Source organism: Hyla sarda, chromosome 2, assembly GCF_029499605.1.
Source record: "Hyla sarda isolate aHylSar1 chromosome 2, aHylSar1.hap1, whole genome shotgun sequence".
Lineage (NCBI taxonomy): Eukaryota > Metazoa > Chordata > Amphibia > Anura > Hylidae > Hyla > Hyla sarda.
In genome coordinates, this window is record NC_079190.1 from 486,668,520 (window position 1) to 486,685,072 (window position 16,553).

Here is a 16,553-nt window from a genome sequence, read left to right on the forward strand (position 1 = left end):
CCCTATCCAAAGGTTAGGGGGTAAGACATCTGATCGTGGGGGTCCGGCCACTGGGGACCCCTGCAATCTCCCTGCTGCACTCTGTGTTCGTTTAGAGCCTCGGGTGGAGCTTCGGAGGCTTGTTACGTCACGGCCGCGCCCCCTCAATGCAAGTCTATTGAGGGGGCGTGACTGCGCACATCACCATGCATCCGGCATTGAGTGACGTTCACTCCGTGCACCGGGTGTCTTGGGTGCTGCAACCGAGATCGCGGGGCTCCCAGCAGCTGGGCTACCCACAATCTGACATCTTATCTCCTATCCTTTGGATAGAAGATAAGATGTCTAGGTGTGAAGTACCCACTTTAAGTGATTAAGATATTCATGGGGTGCTCACACCAGATATGGGGATCAAGCGTGACCATTGACTTTTTAGTCTGAAGTAATGACTGAACTCACTACTAAGCTCACTTTGGTGGTTGACGACTGATATAAATCATTCCTCATGTCTCTTCTGATGCCTTTATTCTGGGGGGGGGGGGGACGGACACATATCAGAGGCTGGTATTTCATTGTTCCGAGTGTATTGGATGCTGCTTAATCCCTACACTACCTAAGGTTATCAGAGAACCTGACTGACATTGCTTCTAATGGAAGTGTAAGATGACGGGTAATTACTATAATTATATGTTGTAAGGATAGGTGCTCCTGTGTGCACGATACGTGCGTGTTTGAAACATTCTGCTTTTATTGGCACGTTGTCATTTCACTTTCACTGACACACAAGGCCACTTTCACACTACAGAATTCTCAGTTTTAAAGATCCGTTACAATGATTTTTACATACAGTTTTAACCCGTCATAGAACGTTATTAATAACGGACGTTATTTTGTGACGAGAGAAATAGTGCATCCACTATTTCTCCCATTACCTCTCCCGTCACAAAATAACGTCCGTTATTAATCCCTTATGGACGCAGCTCATATTCACCTTAAGGACGGAGCCATTTTTTGCAATTCTGACCAAGCTAAACAATGCTTTATTCATTGATAAGGAACAGTTATATAGGCGTGGATATGCCTCGCAGCCACCTTGCCTATTCCCTGTATGTCAGTGCTGGGACTAATGTGTTATTGACACAGGTCCCAGCGCATGCGCCCCTGATCATTCTTACGTGCAGGTGGCAAGTTTTCTCCCTCCACGCACACACAACTTCAGAATAAGACTAGTGCCTGTACTCCTGTCGTCTTCCGGCGAGGTGTTGCGATAACTAGAGGCAGAGAGCTTGATCACCCTCTACTTCTACCATTATGCATAGAGAGAATAGAAAAAAGGCAGAATACGGGGTGTGTGTTGGTTGTAAGACTGGTGGACGGGTTCACTCACCTTGGGGTGTTGTGCTGGCAGGCACAACACTGGGATGCACGTATTAAGAGGTTGGTTTCGGGAGGCAGCCTGCTGTAGGTACTGTTGTCACCACGGTGCTGGATGCAGGTAATTTGTCCGGTGCAAGGGTAACCTCCCAGGGTTTTCATTGTGCTGGGGAAGAAAAATCTGACTTCTCGCTCACTGCGCATTCACCCGAGTACACAATTGGTGCAAGCAATAGGTCTTAAGATTAACAAAGGCTTGATGGACAACGCGTTTTGAAGAGTTAACCCTTCTTATTCAACTCCATACCTGAGGAAGAAGGGTTAACCCAGGGGTGTGGAAATAAAAAACAAAGAAAAACTACTTGTCCAAGGGACTAAAACTGAGCATAATCTACTTGTCCTGGTGCATAAAATAATTTCTACCAAAATAGTCTGTAAGTAAGGTCTTTATTAATAGGAACTTAATAGGCAGACCAGTATGTCACCCCATTAGGTGGATAGGGTCCCTAATAAGTAAGTCCGCCCCTTTAAGTAGTTACATAGTTACATAGTTAGTACGGTCGAAAAAAGACATATGTCCATCAAGTTCAACCAGGGAATTGAAGGGTAGGGGTGTGGCGTGATATTGGGGAAGGGATGAGATTTTATATTTCTTCATAAGCATTAATCTTATTTTGTTCCAGTAATGTATCTAATCCTGTTTAAAGCTGTTAATTGTTCCTGCTGTGACCAGTTCCTGAGGTAGACCGTTCCATAAATTCACAGTCCTCATGGTAAAGAAGGCGCGTCGCCCCTTGAGACTAAACTTTTTCTTCTCCAGACGGAGGGAGTGCCCCCTCGTCCTTTGGGGTGGTTTAACCTGGAACAGTTTTTCTCCATATTTTTTGTATGGGCCATTAATATACTTATATACGTTTATCATATCCCCCCTTAAACGTCTCTTCTCAAGACTAAACAATTGTAACTCCTTTAATCGCTCCTCATAGCTAAGATGTTCCATGCCCCATATTAGTTTAGTCGCGCGTCTCTGCACCCTTTCCAACTCCGCAGTGTCCCTTTTATGGACAGGTGACCAAAACTGAACAGCATATTCCAGGTGAGGCCGTACCAATGCTTTATAAAGGGGGAGTATTATGTCCCTGTCCCTTGAGTCCATGCCTCTTTTGATACATGACAATATCCTGCCGACTTTGGAAGCAGCAGCCTGACATTGCATGCTATTCTGTAGTCTGTGATCTACAAGTCACCCAGATCCTTCTCTACCAGTGACTCTGCCAGTTTAATCCCCCCTAAGACATACGACGCATGCAGGTAATTAGTAACATTTATCCACATTGAACCTCATTTGCCAAGTGGATGCCCAGACACTTAGTCTATCCAAGTCATCTTGTAACCTATACACATCCTCTATAGACTGTACCGTGCTACAAAGCTTGGTGTCATCTGCAAAGATAGAAACAGAGCTGTTAATACCATCCTCTATATCATTGATAAATAAATTAAACAACAGCGGTCCCAGTACTGAACCTTGGGGTACACCACTAATAACCGGGGACCAATCAGAGTACGAATCATTGACCACCACTCTCTGGGTACGATCCATGAGCCAGTGTTCAATCCAGTTACAAACTAAAATTTCCAAACCCAAAGACCTTAACTTACCTGTCAGACGTCTATGAGGGACAGTATCAAATGCTTTAGCAAAATCCAGAAACACTATATCCACAGCCATTCCTCTATATACAGAGCCCCCCTCTATATACACAGCCCCCCTCTATATCCACAGCCATTCCTCTGTCAAGGCTTCTACTCACCTCTTCATAAAAGCAAATTAGATTGGTTTGACAACTTCTATCCTTAGTAAACCCATGCTGGCTATCACTTATAATACAATTATCCCCTATGTATTCCTGTATGTAATCCCTTATAAGTCCTTCAAACAATTTACCCACAATGCACGTTAAACTTACCGGTCTATAGTTTCCTGGGGAAGACCTAGAGCCCTTTTTGAAGATTGGCACCACATTCGCCTTGCGCCAGTCCCTTGGCACAATACCAGACACCAGAGAATCTCTAAATATCATGAACAGGGGTACAGATATTACTGAACTTACCTCTCTAAGAACTCTTGGGTGTAGTCCATCCGGTCCTGGGGATTTGCTTACATTTATATCACTTAACTTACCTTGTACCATCTCTACATTAAGCCAGTTCAGTACATTACATGATGTGTTCCCAGCACTGACCTGGCCAATGTCAGCTCCTTCTTCCATAGTATATACAGAACTAAAGAACCCATTCAGTAGCTCCGCCTTCTCTTGATCGCCCGTGACAACCTCCCCATTATCATTATTAAGGGGTCCTACATGCTCTGTCCTTTTTTTTTTTGCATTTATATATCTAAAAAAATATTTAGGATTAGTTTTGCTTTCTTTGGCCACCTGTCTCTCATTTTGAATTTTTGATGTTTTTATTACATTTTTACAGATTTTATTAAGCTCCTTGTACTGTTTAAATGTTATAGCTGACCCATCAGATTTGTATTTTTTGAAGGCTATTTTTTTGTTGTTTATTGCTCTTTTAACATCATGTGTCAGCCATGTAGGATTTAGTTTTAATCGTTTATATTTGTTCCCCTTTGGTATATATTTAGCTGTATAGTTATTTAGAGTTGATTTAAAGATGTCCCATTTACCTTCTGTATCAGTATTTGACAACACCTCCCCCCAGTCTATGTCCTGTAGTGCAGCTCTCAGCCCAGGGAAGTTTGCCTTTTTAAAGTTATATGTTTTTGCCTTCCCCGCCTGTCTTTGTTTTCTACATTTTAAGTCAAAAGTAACTATATTGTGGTCGCTATTACCAAGGTTTTCCCTCACAGTTACATTACCAACCAGCTCTGCGTTGTTGGAAATGATCAGATCCAACAAGGCATCACTTCTTGTTGGGTCCTCCACAAACTGGCCCATAAAATTATCCTGCAATAAATTTAGGAATTGTCGCCCCTTTGTAGTTTTAGCCAACCCCGGACCCCAATCTATATCTGGATAGTTAAAATCTCCCATTATTACCACTGTACCTGCCCGGGCAGCCCTCTCTATTTGTTTATGCAGCCGAACTTCTATCTCTTCAGTGATATTAGGGGGTCTGTAGATTACACCAAATACTATTTTTTCAGTATTTCCCTCCTTTTGTAATTCTACCCACAGTGATTCCACCTCCTCAAAATCATCACACACTATGGCATCGTTCACACTGACTTTCATACCACTTCTTACATACAGACAGACTCCACCACCTTTTCTGTTCATTCTATCCTTGCAAAACAATGTAAACCCCTGCAGATTGATAGCCCAGTCATGCGAGGAGTCCAGCCATGTCTCAGTGACCCCAACTATATCAATATGTTCCTCCAGTATCAAGGCCTCAAGCTCCCCCATTTTATTTGCTAGGCTTCTGGCATTTGTGAACATACACTTTACATTTCCATCCTTTATGTTATTGGGTAGTAGGTAGGTAGGTAGTCCCCCTTCAGGTAGGTACGTCCCTTCATCAGGTAAGAAGGCATGTAGGGCTCCCCTGGAATGTAAATAGGGCCCCATATATATGTCCCCCTAGTTGGTTAAAAGGTAGGGCTCCCAGACAGAGCCCCAGATAGAAATGACCCCATGTAGGTAGCCATGTCCCAGATAGATATGACCCCCATCAGGTAGGGCTCCCATTATGCCCCCTAAGTCAGAGCTTTTCATACTTTCAATGGTGATGCTCTTGCATAGTTTGATGATACTGTACTGCATGTATTGCATGGCAACAATTCTCAACGTAGTACCAGTATCAGCATTAGAAATGTGGCTTCTACCTAGTGCTGGGCGGTATGACCAAAAATGCATATCAAGGTATTTTTGTAAGTTATGGCTGTTCCACGGTATTTAACGGTATTTCCCCCCCCCCCCCCCACTATGTGATCCGCGGGCACTGCTCCCCCCCCCCCCCCAGTCCTCCTGTGAGCCGCCAGCACTTTAAATGAATGAGTTGCATGCAGCGGCGCTGGGATTAATTAATAATGAGCATCTGTACTGATTAATTTTCCGTATTACTGTGTCGGGGCTGCAAAAATAAACAAAATAAACTTCGACCCACCTTCCTACATTCTTCCATTCTTATCCACTGCAATCTTCATGCTGCTTTCTGGGGACGGGAACGTCACAGAGCCGTCAGCGTATCACCGGCCGCAGCGGCCGGCTCCTTGCATGACAGTGTGCTCAGCCTATCACTGGCCGAGGAGGGACATCGCTGTGGCCGGTGATGCACTGACGGCTCTGTGATGTTCCCGTCCCCAGGAAGCAGCGGAGACCAGTGAGGCTGATACCAGAGCAACGGGGGAATGTAGGAAGGTGAGTCGAAGTTTATTTTATTTTTGCAGCCCAGGAATATGGAAAATTTATTAGTACAGATGTCCTTTATGCATTTCCAGCACCGCAGCACGCAACTCATTCATTTTAAGTGTCGGCAGCTCACAGGAGGAAGGGGGGAGCAGCGCCCGCGGGTCACTCATGATTGGTTCCCCGATGTGGGGACAGCCCCTGTGGCTGAAAATTCTTTCGAAGGGAGGTAGGGACCCGACCTGTATTGCGGTATATTAAAAATTATTTTCGTACAGCATAAAAAAAGAAAAAAGGTATTTGGTATGAACCCAGCACTACTACCATCCTGTGCCAGTTCATCTCCCCCCAATCACTCCCTGTGCCACACCTTTCCCCCCCTTGATCCTCTCCTGTGCCGTATAATTCCCCTGTGCCATTATATTCCTCCCCCTGATGCTTCCTGTCATTATATTCCCTCCCCTACCCCCTGTGCCATTCTATTCCAGACCCCGCCCCCTCCCTCCTGTACCATTATATTTAAGCCCCCCCCCCCTCCCCTTGTGCCATTATATTTCATCCCCCCTCCCCTCCTGAGCCACACCATTCACCCCACTGGACCACTAGGGAGCATTGCCGCAGCGATTGCCGCATGTCGGCTATTAGCGGCGGCCCCCCGCTACAAGAATTTGCAGTGGGCTGTGGTTGATGACTGACATCGGAGCAATCTCCGATGTCTGTCATTACAGCCAGATGTCAGCTGCTGGTAGCAGAAGACATCTCCCGTTTATGATGTGGACCCGACCCACGGGCAGGCGTCATGTCCTGCAATATATGAATTTTTCCCATACCACATTACCGGTTGCGCCCCTCCCCCTTGGGAATGAATTATCAACCCAGCGCTGCGCTGTCCCTATCGGGGAACTAATCACATGTCACCTGCAAGCGCTGCCCTCCTCGTCCTCCTGTTTGTTGCGGGCCGCTGGCTCTGGAACTCTGTACTGTACGCTGTATCCCTATGCCCGGTCTGCAAAAGAGAAAATAAACTTTTACCGCACCTTTGGTACCGGCCTCATCTGCTTCCTGGGGACGGGAACGTCTGAGAGACGTCAGCCTATCAGACAGCGATGTTCTGCCTCGGCCGGTGATAGGTTGAGCGCACTGTCATGTAAGAAGCCAAAAAAAGTTTCCATGTGGATTTTGGACATGGATTGGGAAATTATGACACTAAAATCTGAGTGTGCACATACCCTTGAGGGCACGGTTACATTATTGTTGTAGATTCTGTAGCTGTGACATTGCTTTCTACAGACAATTACAATGTATCTGTTTGAGATTTGTCACTTAGAACAAACTGCACATCTGACTCCTGCTGTTAATGTAACGTTACTTGTGGTATGTGGAGGTCACGGCTGCTCGTTTTATTGGCTTCCTTTGTAATAATACCAAACCTACAAAAAAATTGTCTACACATATAACAGTACACACAGCCTTTATTAAATATTCAAGAACAATACAAAAGGATAGCCCTCCCATTAAATATACCCATCCTTAAAAACACACAACCCCCAAAAACAGGTGGGGAGCCTCCATAGGATATACCACAAAATCAAAAAACATGCGATCCAATCCAGCTCTATGCAATATCAGTAATAGTGAAATACAATAGCAACATAATATAGAGCCAATATATTACCTGACTGGGACATGTTGGTATCCTAGAAGCACCTTCACATCAACCTTGACACGTGTTTCCAGTATCCTTCTTCCTCAGGAGGTGGGAGGTACGTGCCGCTGCTGGCCTTAAATATGCAACTCGATCCAGTGGTGCAATACGCAGATCCCTCGCGCTGGCTGACCTCCAGGCGGCGTCACGGGTTGGCACACATCACATCCGGTGATGCATATCCACCCATATTGACAGCCGATCGGAACTCAGCAGAGCGCTTGTGACCCGTGCATGCGCATTTGAAGCAGTATACATAAGACTAAAAGGTGATAAAACACTCTTATCAGAAGGAACAAGGAAAAAGTTCTCTAAATGCTAGAGCAAACATAAATGGTATATAATTGTAATGCTGCCATTGCTTTACAATAATCATACTTTCTGCTTAAAGCGTTAATGTCATTTGGCAAAACTATTGACTTGTTGCGAAGGCAACATCAAGTCTCCTGTGATCACGAATTACAGCCTGGTGAATTGGGCGCCTCACTGCCTGGCTGTCACTCAAACCTGTCTCCTTCACTATATACTCTTGTATGTAGTGACTTAATCAGACGGAGCGGCAAGCCAGGGAGTGAAGAGCACTGCCGTGTACTTTACAGGGTTTTATAAGCAATCGCAGTGGGTCTTGGTACTAACATGTCTCTGGACAACATGTCAAAAGTTTTTCCAAATGACAGTGACTCTTTAGATGGGCACTGTCAGTTATAAAAACTTTTTATATGCTGGACATCTTGGCAAAACAAAAGTTTTTCTAATATACTTTCTAAGAGATGGCTGATTGACAAGGCTGCAGGAGGAACATAGCCTGCAACACCATTGATGTAACATAGTTTTACCAAAAATGTGCCTCCAGCTGTTGCAAAACTCCAACTCAAAGCATTCCTGGACAGTCAAAGAATGTCTGGGCATTCTGGGAGTTGTAGTTTTGCAAAGGCTGTAGGCATTCAGCTAAAGGCAACACTGCTGCAAAAAAGTTATCCAAACCCTTTACCTCCAGCTATTCCAAAACTACAAGTCCCAGCATTCCCGTCCTGGAGATCACGGCGGCCCCAGCAGTCGGCCCCCCGCGATCGGCTACTTATCCCCTATTCACAGGATAGGGGATAAGTAAATTTTTTCCATAGTTCTCCTTTTAGTAGTTGATACGTTTTTTCATTTTTGTTTTCTTTACAAAACAGTAAATTTATCACCTGTCATTTTTGTGTTAAAGTGCTAAAGACTGTCTAAATTATCCTTTCAGGGACGTTCACGCATACAGGATTTGCTGCATATTTTGTGCAGCTGATTTTGCTACCGATTAACTTCAGTGGGTAGCAAAACCAGCAGGAGAAAATATTCGGCAGAGACTGTACATGTGAACGGTGCAATAGGGTACAATATTTTACATGACACTTTCATTGTGTTTTGTTACTACTTGCTTACTTGCATTCTTTAGTTCCCCCATCGGTTTCTGTTTACACTGTCTGAAGCTGTTCATGTATGAAATATATCAGTTTTAGTCCGTGTAAACTGGGGCTGGCATTTGAGCGTGGAATAGCGGAGCTGGGATGGTAGGTGATTAGGTCAGTGTTAGCGTTTTACAATTAATGACTGTAATTTAAAAGTATAATAAATATTATTATAAAGCCTGGTTAGCCTTTTTTTAATCAAATTCTTAAAGGGGTATTCCAGGGAAAAACTTAAAATAAATATATATATATATATATATATATATATATATATATATATATATATATATATATATATAAACTGGCTCCAGAAAGTTAAACAGATTTCTATAAAAAAAAATCTTAATCCTTTCAGTACTTATGAGCTTCTGAAGTTAAGGTTGTTCTTTTCTGTCTAAATCCTCTCTGATGACACGTGTCTTGGGAAACGCCCAGTTTAGAAGAGGTTTGCTATGGGGATTTGCTTCTAAACTGGGCGTTTCCCGAGACACGTGTCATCAGAGAGGATTTAGACAGAAAAGAACAACCTTAACTTCAGAAGCTCATAGGTACTGAAAGGATTAAGATTTTTTAATAGAAGTGATTTACATATCTGTTTAACTTTCTGGAGCCAGTTGATATTCCTGGAATCCCTTTTTAAGAAATTGACATATTGTGGGAGATTTATCACAACCTTTGTAGAGGATCAGTGGTGTAGTTGCTTCTTTCATTTTTAGAGACCTGTGAAAAATGAAAGAAGCGATCGGATTGGTTGCCGCGGGCAACTGCACCACTCTTCAACACATGTTTTGATAGATTTCTATTTTGAACACTTTTGCCCAAATGAAGAAAAATCTTGAAATCACACTGATTTCTCAAGTCGTTACTTTTTATTTATATATATATATATGTCAGCTCTGCTTTTTGAGTCAGGAGACTGCAGGGGATTTAATGGAAGAGATGTTTTAGTTGGAGGCCTAGGCAAGATAAGATGGTATAGGTGCCCATACACCTTACAGGAAACATGTTGGCTATATGAGCTGCAGACAGTGTTGAATAGCTGTGTGCCTGTGGCACTTGAGAAACATGGCTATGCCTCCTTGACACTTGGCTGACAGAGGTGCTTTTTGTAAATTTGGCAGCCACCGTCTGCTCCTGAAATGGAACGGCATGTGTGGGATAACAGCAATACAAACATAATTTACAAATCTGTTTAACTTTCTGGCACCAGTTGATTTAAAAAAAATAAAAAATAGTTTTCCACCGGAGTTCCCCTTAACCCCTTAACAACGCAGGACCTAAATGTACGTCCTGGTGAGCTGGTACTTAACGCACCAGGACGTACATTTATGTCCTAAGCATAACCGATGCCCTGATCATGTCCGCCATTAACCCCACAGATGCCGTGATCAATACAGATCACGGCATCTGCAGCATTGCGGTCACTAAAATGTATCTGATCCGATCATCCAGCATGGCAGCCAGAGGTGCCCTCACCTGCCTTCCCGGTGTCTTCTGCTCTAATCTGCCTTCCCGCAGACCACAGCAGAAGATGACCGATAATACTGATCAGTGCTGTGTCCTATACATAGCACTCAACAGTATTAGCAATCGAATGATTGCTATAAATTGTCCCCTATGGGGACTATTATAGTGTAAAAATAAAAGTAGAAAAAAAACAAAGTAAAAAAAATGGGAATTGTCCCATTTTCCCTATTTTGCCCCCAAAAAGTGTTAAATTTTTTTTTTATATATACATATTTGGTATCGCCGCGTTAATGATAATGTTAATGATACCGTACGGTGAACGTAAAAAAAAAAAAATCCAAAATAGCTGCTTTTTTCAAAAATTGTATTAAAAAAAAATTAATAAAAAATTGATGAAAAGTTTTATATAAGCAAATATGGTGTCAATAAAAATTACAGATCACTGCGCAAAAAATGAGCCCTCATACAGCCGCTTTTACGGAAAAATGAACAAGTTATAGGTCTTTAAAATAGGGGGATTTTAAACGTACTAATTTGGTTAAAAAGTTTGTCATTTTTTATTTAAGCGCAACAGTAATAGAAAAGTGTGTTGTTATTATGGGTATCATTTTAATCGTATTGACCCAAAGAATAAAGAACACGTCTATTTTACCGTAAATTATACGGCGTGAAAACAAAACCTTCCAATATTAGCAAAATTGCGGTTTTCTTTTTAATTTCCCCACACAAATAGTATTTTTTGGTTGCGCCATACATTTTATGGTAGAGTGATGGCATTACAACGGACAACTGGTCGTGCAAAAAACAAGCCCTCATACTAGTCTGTGGCTGAAAATATGAGTTATGATTTTTTGAAGGCGAGGAGGAAAAAAAGAAAACTTAAAAATAAAATTGTCTGCGTCCTTAAGGCCCAAATGGGCTTGGTCCTTAAGGGGTTAAGGAGTTAAGCAACGTGCTATGTAATTTTGTAAAATCTCTTTTTAGAAACATCGGTGTAAATTTTTTTTTTTCTTATTTCCTTAGTGAAAACATGGACGGCTCTCATAATGGTGACCTTACAGCACCGGGGACAGAAGCTGCTTCTGAGGGTTCATCAGTCGTTGCACAGAACGAAGGAAGCAGCCAGACCGTCACGAATACTGAAGACACAGAGTCTAAGCCCATGGAAATCATACAGACTCCAGGTAATAAGCATTTTTTTTTTTCTTTCACTTGCTCACTGGACTAGTTTGCGCCTAAGAATGGTCAAGCATATTGGGCTGTCCACTTTTTTTTTATTTTTTTATTTTTAATTGACCTAAAATGAACATATCCCTTCACAGACGACCAAAACCACTTGTGTAACGTATTTCAGTGGTGCTGGTTTTCATTAGAAGTGATGAAAATAGAGTGAAGCAATGCATTATATATGCTAATATATATTATATATTCATTATATATGCTAAAATATTTATCCTAATCATCCCCGGGGGACATCCCTCACCTCAGGGATGGTGAGGATATGAAGTTATAAAGTGTCCCCCGGCCTCCCTGTAAGTAGTCCCCTGGAATGGGGAGTTATACTTAACCTCATAAGGACCCATGACGTACCGGTACGTAATGATTCCGCTCCCGATCTATAACGCGGAGCCACGGGTAATAGCGCGCGGCATTGATCGTGGTGCCGCACTCCATTAACCCCTTTAGACATGGCGTTCAAGTTTGACCACCGCGTCTAAAGTGAAGGTAAAACCATGCCGGTTAGCTCAGGGAGCTGTTTGGTATCGCCGTAGCGAAATAGCAGCATCCCGAACAGCTTACATGACAGCCAGAGGATCCCTACCTGCCTCCATGCTGTCCGATCGCCGAATGACTGCTCAGTGCCTGAGATCCAGACATGAGCAGTCAAGCGGCATAATCATCGATCAGTGTTTTCTTATGAGAAACCACTGATCGATGTAAAAGATCAGGGTGTGCAGTGTTATAGGTCCCTATGGGAGCTATAACATTGCAAAAAAAATGTGAATAAAGATCATTTAACACCTCCCCTAATAAGTTTGAATCACCCCCCTTTTCACATAAAAAAAAAGTGAAAATGAATAAATGTGGTATCGCCACGTGCGGAAATGTCCGAATTATAAAAATATATAGTTAATTAAGCCGCACGGTCAATGGTGTACGTGCAAAAAAATTACTATCAATGCAAAAATGGTACCGCTAAAAACGTCAGATCACGGCGCAAAAAATGAGCCCTCATACCGCCCCATACACAGAAAAATAAAAAAGTTATAGGGGTCAGAAGAGGACAATTTTAAACATATAACTTTTCCTGCATGTATTTATGATTTTTTCCAATAGTACGACAAAATCAAACCTATATAAGTAGGGTATCATTTTAATCGTATGGACCTACAGAATAAAGATAAGGTGTCATTTTTTACTGAAAATGTACTGTGTAGAAACGGAAGCCCCCAAAAGTTACAAAATGGTGGGGTTTTTTTCAGTTTTGTCTCAAAATGATTTTTTTTCCGTTTCGCCGTAGATTTTTGGCTAAAATGACTGACGTCATTACAAAGTAGAATTGATGGCGCAAAAAATAAGCCATCTTATGGATTTTTAGGTGCAAAATTGAGAGTTATGATTTTTTAAAGGTAAGGAGGAAAGAACGAAAATGCAAAAACTGAAAAACCCCGGGTCCTTAAGGGTACTCTGCTGGAAAACTTTTTTTTATTTATTTTTTTTTATCAACTGATGCCAGAAAGTTAAACAGATTTGTAAATTATGTAAAAAAAGAAAATGGCAGCAGCACACTTGGTCAACAAAATGGAGGCTCTTAGCGCACTTTTTGATCAAAACAAGGGAACACGTTTTGATCAAAAAGTGTGCTAAGAGCCTCAATTTTGTTGACCAAGTGTGCTGCTGCCATTTTCTTTTTTTACATGTTTTGTACTTGCCACAGCAGCGTGCACCCGTGTATTGGGTTTAGGTGCTGGCTACATTTTCAGTTTTTTTTTTTTCTTTGCTGTGCAAATTTGGGGGGAGTGGCTCCCTCTGTAGCCGTGCATCCCCTCCCCTATTTTCACAGGAGGTGGTTTGGATCGTTAGTGGATCCTACATGTCACCCAGCCTGAGGTAGGTGAGTGTTTAGGGACCCATCCGATAAGAGGCCACCTCCGCGTGGTGGATGGGGGAACACGTTTTGATCAAAAAGTGCGCTAAGAGCCTCCATTTTGTTGACCAAGTGTGCTGCTGCCATTTTCTTTTTTTTACATGTTTTGTACTTGCCACAGCAGCGTGTACCCGTGTATTGGGTTTAGGTGCTGGCTACATTTTCAGTTTTTTTTTTTCTTTGCTGTGCAGATTTGTAAATTACTTCTATTTAAAAATCTTAATCCTTCCAGTACTAAGCTGCTGTATGCTCCACAGGAAGTTCTTTTCTCTTTGAATTTCATTTATGTCTGACCAGAGTGCTCTCTGCTGACACCTCTTTCCATTTTAGGAGCTGTCCACAGTAGGAGCAAATCCCCATAGCAAACCTATCCTGCTTTGGACAGTTCCGGACATGGACAGAGGTGTCAGCAGAGAGCACTGTGGTCAGACAAAGGAAATTCAAAAAGAAAAGAACTTCCTGTGGAGCATACAGCAGTGAAGTACTGGAAGGATTAGGATTTTTAACTAGAAGTAATTTTCAAATCTTTTTAACTTTCTGGCGTCAGTTGATAAAAAAAATAAAATAAAAAATAAAAAAAAATTTCAGTGAAGTACCTCTTTAATGGGTCCTGTTGCTCTGGCCATAGCCCTAGGCCCATAGCCATAGGCTTGATTGATGGCCTGTGTCATCGCTCTGCTCCCTAAACAGTAGGGATCGACCGATATTGACTTTTTTTTTTATGGCAGATACCGATAATCTGTGGACTTTAAGGCCGATAGACAATAACTTATACCGATATTCCGGTATAAGTTATTGGCTATTTCAGCACACACCCCCCTCTCCCGGCCTGCTTCTCTCCCCCTGCCGGTCCTTAGTCCAACCACTGCCCAGGGCCAGAGACCGCTGCAGCTGCCCCATTGCCTCCCCCATCCCCGGTTTTAGAATTACCTGTTCCCAGGGTCCGCGCTACTTCTGGCTCCAGCACTGATGGTGACGTTGCGTTTAGGACGTCACTCGTCATTGCGCAGTGCACAGCGTACAGCAGGACGCAGCCGGAGCCAGTAGTAGTGCGGACCCCGGGAATAGGTAATTATAAAACTGGGGATGGGGGAGGCAATGGGGCAGCGGCGGTCTCTGGCTGGGGCGGTGCGGGGGTCAGGGCATTATCGGATTACCGGCAAGGTAATTGCCCATACCAATAATGTCCAAAATTGTGAATAGAGATGAGCGAATTTACAGTAAATTCGATCACAAACTTCTCGGCTCGGCAGTTGATGACTTTTCCTGCATAAATTAGTTCAGCTTTCAGGTGCTCCCGTGGGCTGGAAAAGGTGGATACAGTCCTAGGAGACTTTCCTAGCAATGTATCCACCTTTTCCAGCCCACCGGAGCACCTGAAGGCTGAACTAATTTACGCAGGATAAGTCTTCAACTGCCTAGCCGAGAAGTTCGTGACGAATCAAATTTACTGTAAGTTCGCTCATCTCTAATTGTGAATATCGGCCGATAATATCGGCCAAACCGATAATCAGTCGATCCCTACTAAGCAGACTGAGCAAAGCGGTGCCCCGAACAGTCAGTCAAGGTTTCCCAAATACAGTGCCCTATGAGGCTTGTTTTATGCGTGACCAAATGTACTTGCAATAACACCTTTCATTTTACCACAGTCTACAGCAAATCATATTTGTAAGGTGAAATTGGGAGAAAAAAAATGCAACTTTTAGATGGTTACGTTTTTGGGCCTTGTGCGGTATGGTAAAATGTTATATATTTTTTCTGTAGTTCAGTACAATTATAACAGTACTCAGTTTATATTATATACAATATAATAAATATATACACTAGGTTTTGTTTTATTTTACTACTGATTAAAAAAAAATTAAACAGCTTATTTTGGCCTTAAAGACACAGCTAATTTTTACTTTTGCATTTTTTGTTTTTCTTTCCTCCACTCCAAAACTTAATTTTTACATCCACAGACCCATGAGTGCTTGATTTTTTGCACAAACAATTGTACTCCAACTACACCATTCGTTTTACCATAAAATGTACAATGCAACAAAAAATATATTTGTAGGGGAAAATGTATAAGGTTAATATGATTTAAACTATAGCCAATTAATATAGTTTTTCTATTGTAGTTTGTTTTTTAACATCAGTATGTCTATAATTGTCCTTTTCTGACCCCTGTAACACTTTTATTTCTGTCTGTGGCCAGTTTTTTGCATTGCGATCTGTAGTTCAGTACCATTTTTGTTTTGTAATTGTTCATTGCTTTTTTTTTTTTTCCTGAAGTTAAATTGACAGCACGTTTCGTATTGTTTACGTTTATGCTGTTTGAGATCATAAACATTATATTATAATTCTGCATGTGATGATGCCAAAAAAAGATTTATTTGGGGAGCAAAATTGCTGTATCTCGCTCAGCTGAGAGGACTGACAGAGGTCCCTTAGCTTCCTCTGTGCTGTCTGATCGGCACTCCATGTGTGCATTCAGTCTGTACAAGTGGAGTTCTGGTAACAACGTAAAAAAATACCAGTGTCCAGAATTGTGTATTTTTGGTCACTTTGTATGCCCTAAAAAGTGATTGAAAAGACCCATCAAAACAAAAATGGTACCGATCTGTAGTAAAACTACAGATAACGCCCCAAAATATTAGCTCACACATCCCCATATATGGAAACATTCAAGTTAAACATGCTTTTTTTTGTTAAAAAGTAAAAAAAAATTTTTTTTTAAAGTGTAACATACCCCACAAATCTTTTTGGGGTTTCACTGTAGATATTGTGGTGAAATTGTCATTACAAAATAAAATTGGTGGCAAGAAAAAGCAGTTATGTAGGTCTGTAGGTGAAAAATTGAGTTTTGAGTTTTAGATGGTGAGAGAAAAAAACAAAAATGAAAAAACCCTGAGCCCTTAAGAGTGTTAACATTTGATATTTGTGGGATTGAAAAAAAAAAAAAATAAAAAAAAATATATATACATATACATATATATATATATATATATATATATATATATATATATATATATATATATATGCATATATATATATATATATATATATAT

General features: G+C 41.8%; 1 protein-coding gene across 7 annotated transcripts in view; it reads left to right on the forward strand.

Annotated features, from left to right (window-relative positions):
- Positions 1–16,553, forward strand: part of SON (SON DNA and RNA binding protein) — a 122,247-nt gene that overhangs the window by 19,109 nt on the left and 86,585 nt on the right. For all 7 annotated transcript variants that reach the window (XR_008889115.1, XR_008889116.1, XM_056559554.1 and 4 more), the window contains one exon: positions 11,376–11,536. Coding sequence is in view for 5 of the 7 variants with exons in the window: in XM_056559554.1 (XP_056415529.1) it covers positions 11,376–11,536 (161 nt within the window). In the remaining 2 variants the exon portion in view is untranslated. The remainder of the gene's footprint in view (positions 1–11,375; positions 11,537–16,553) is intronic.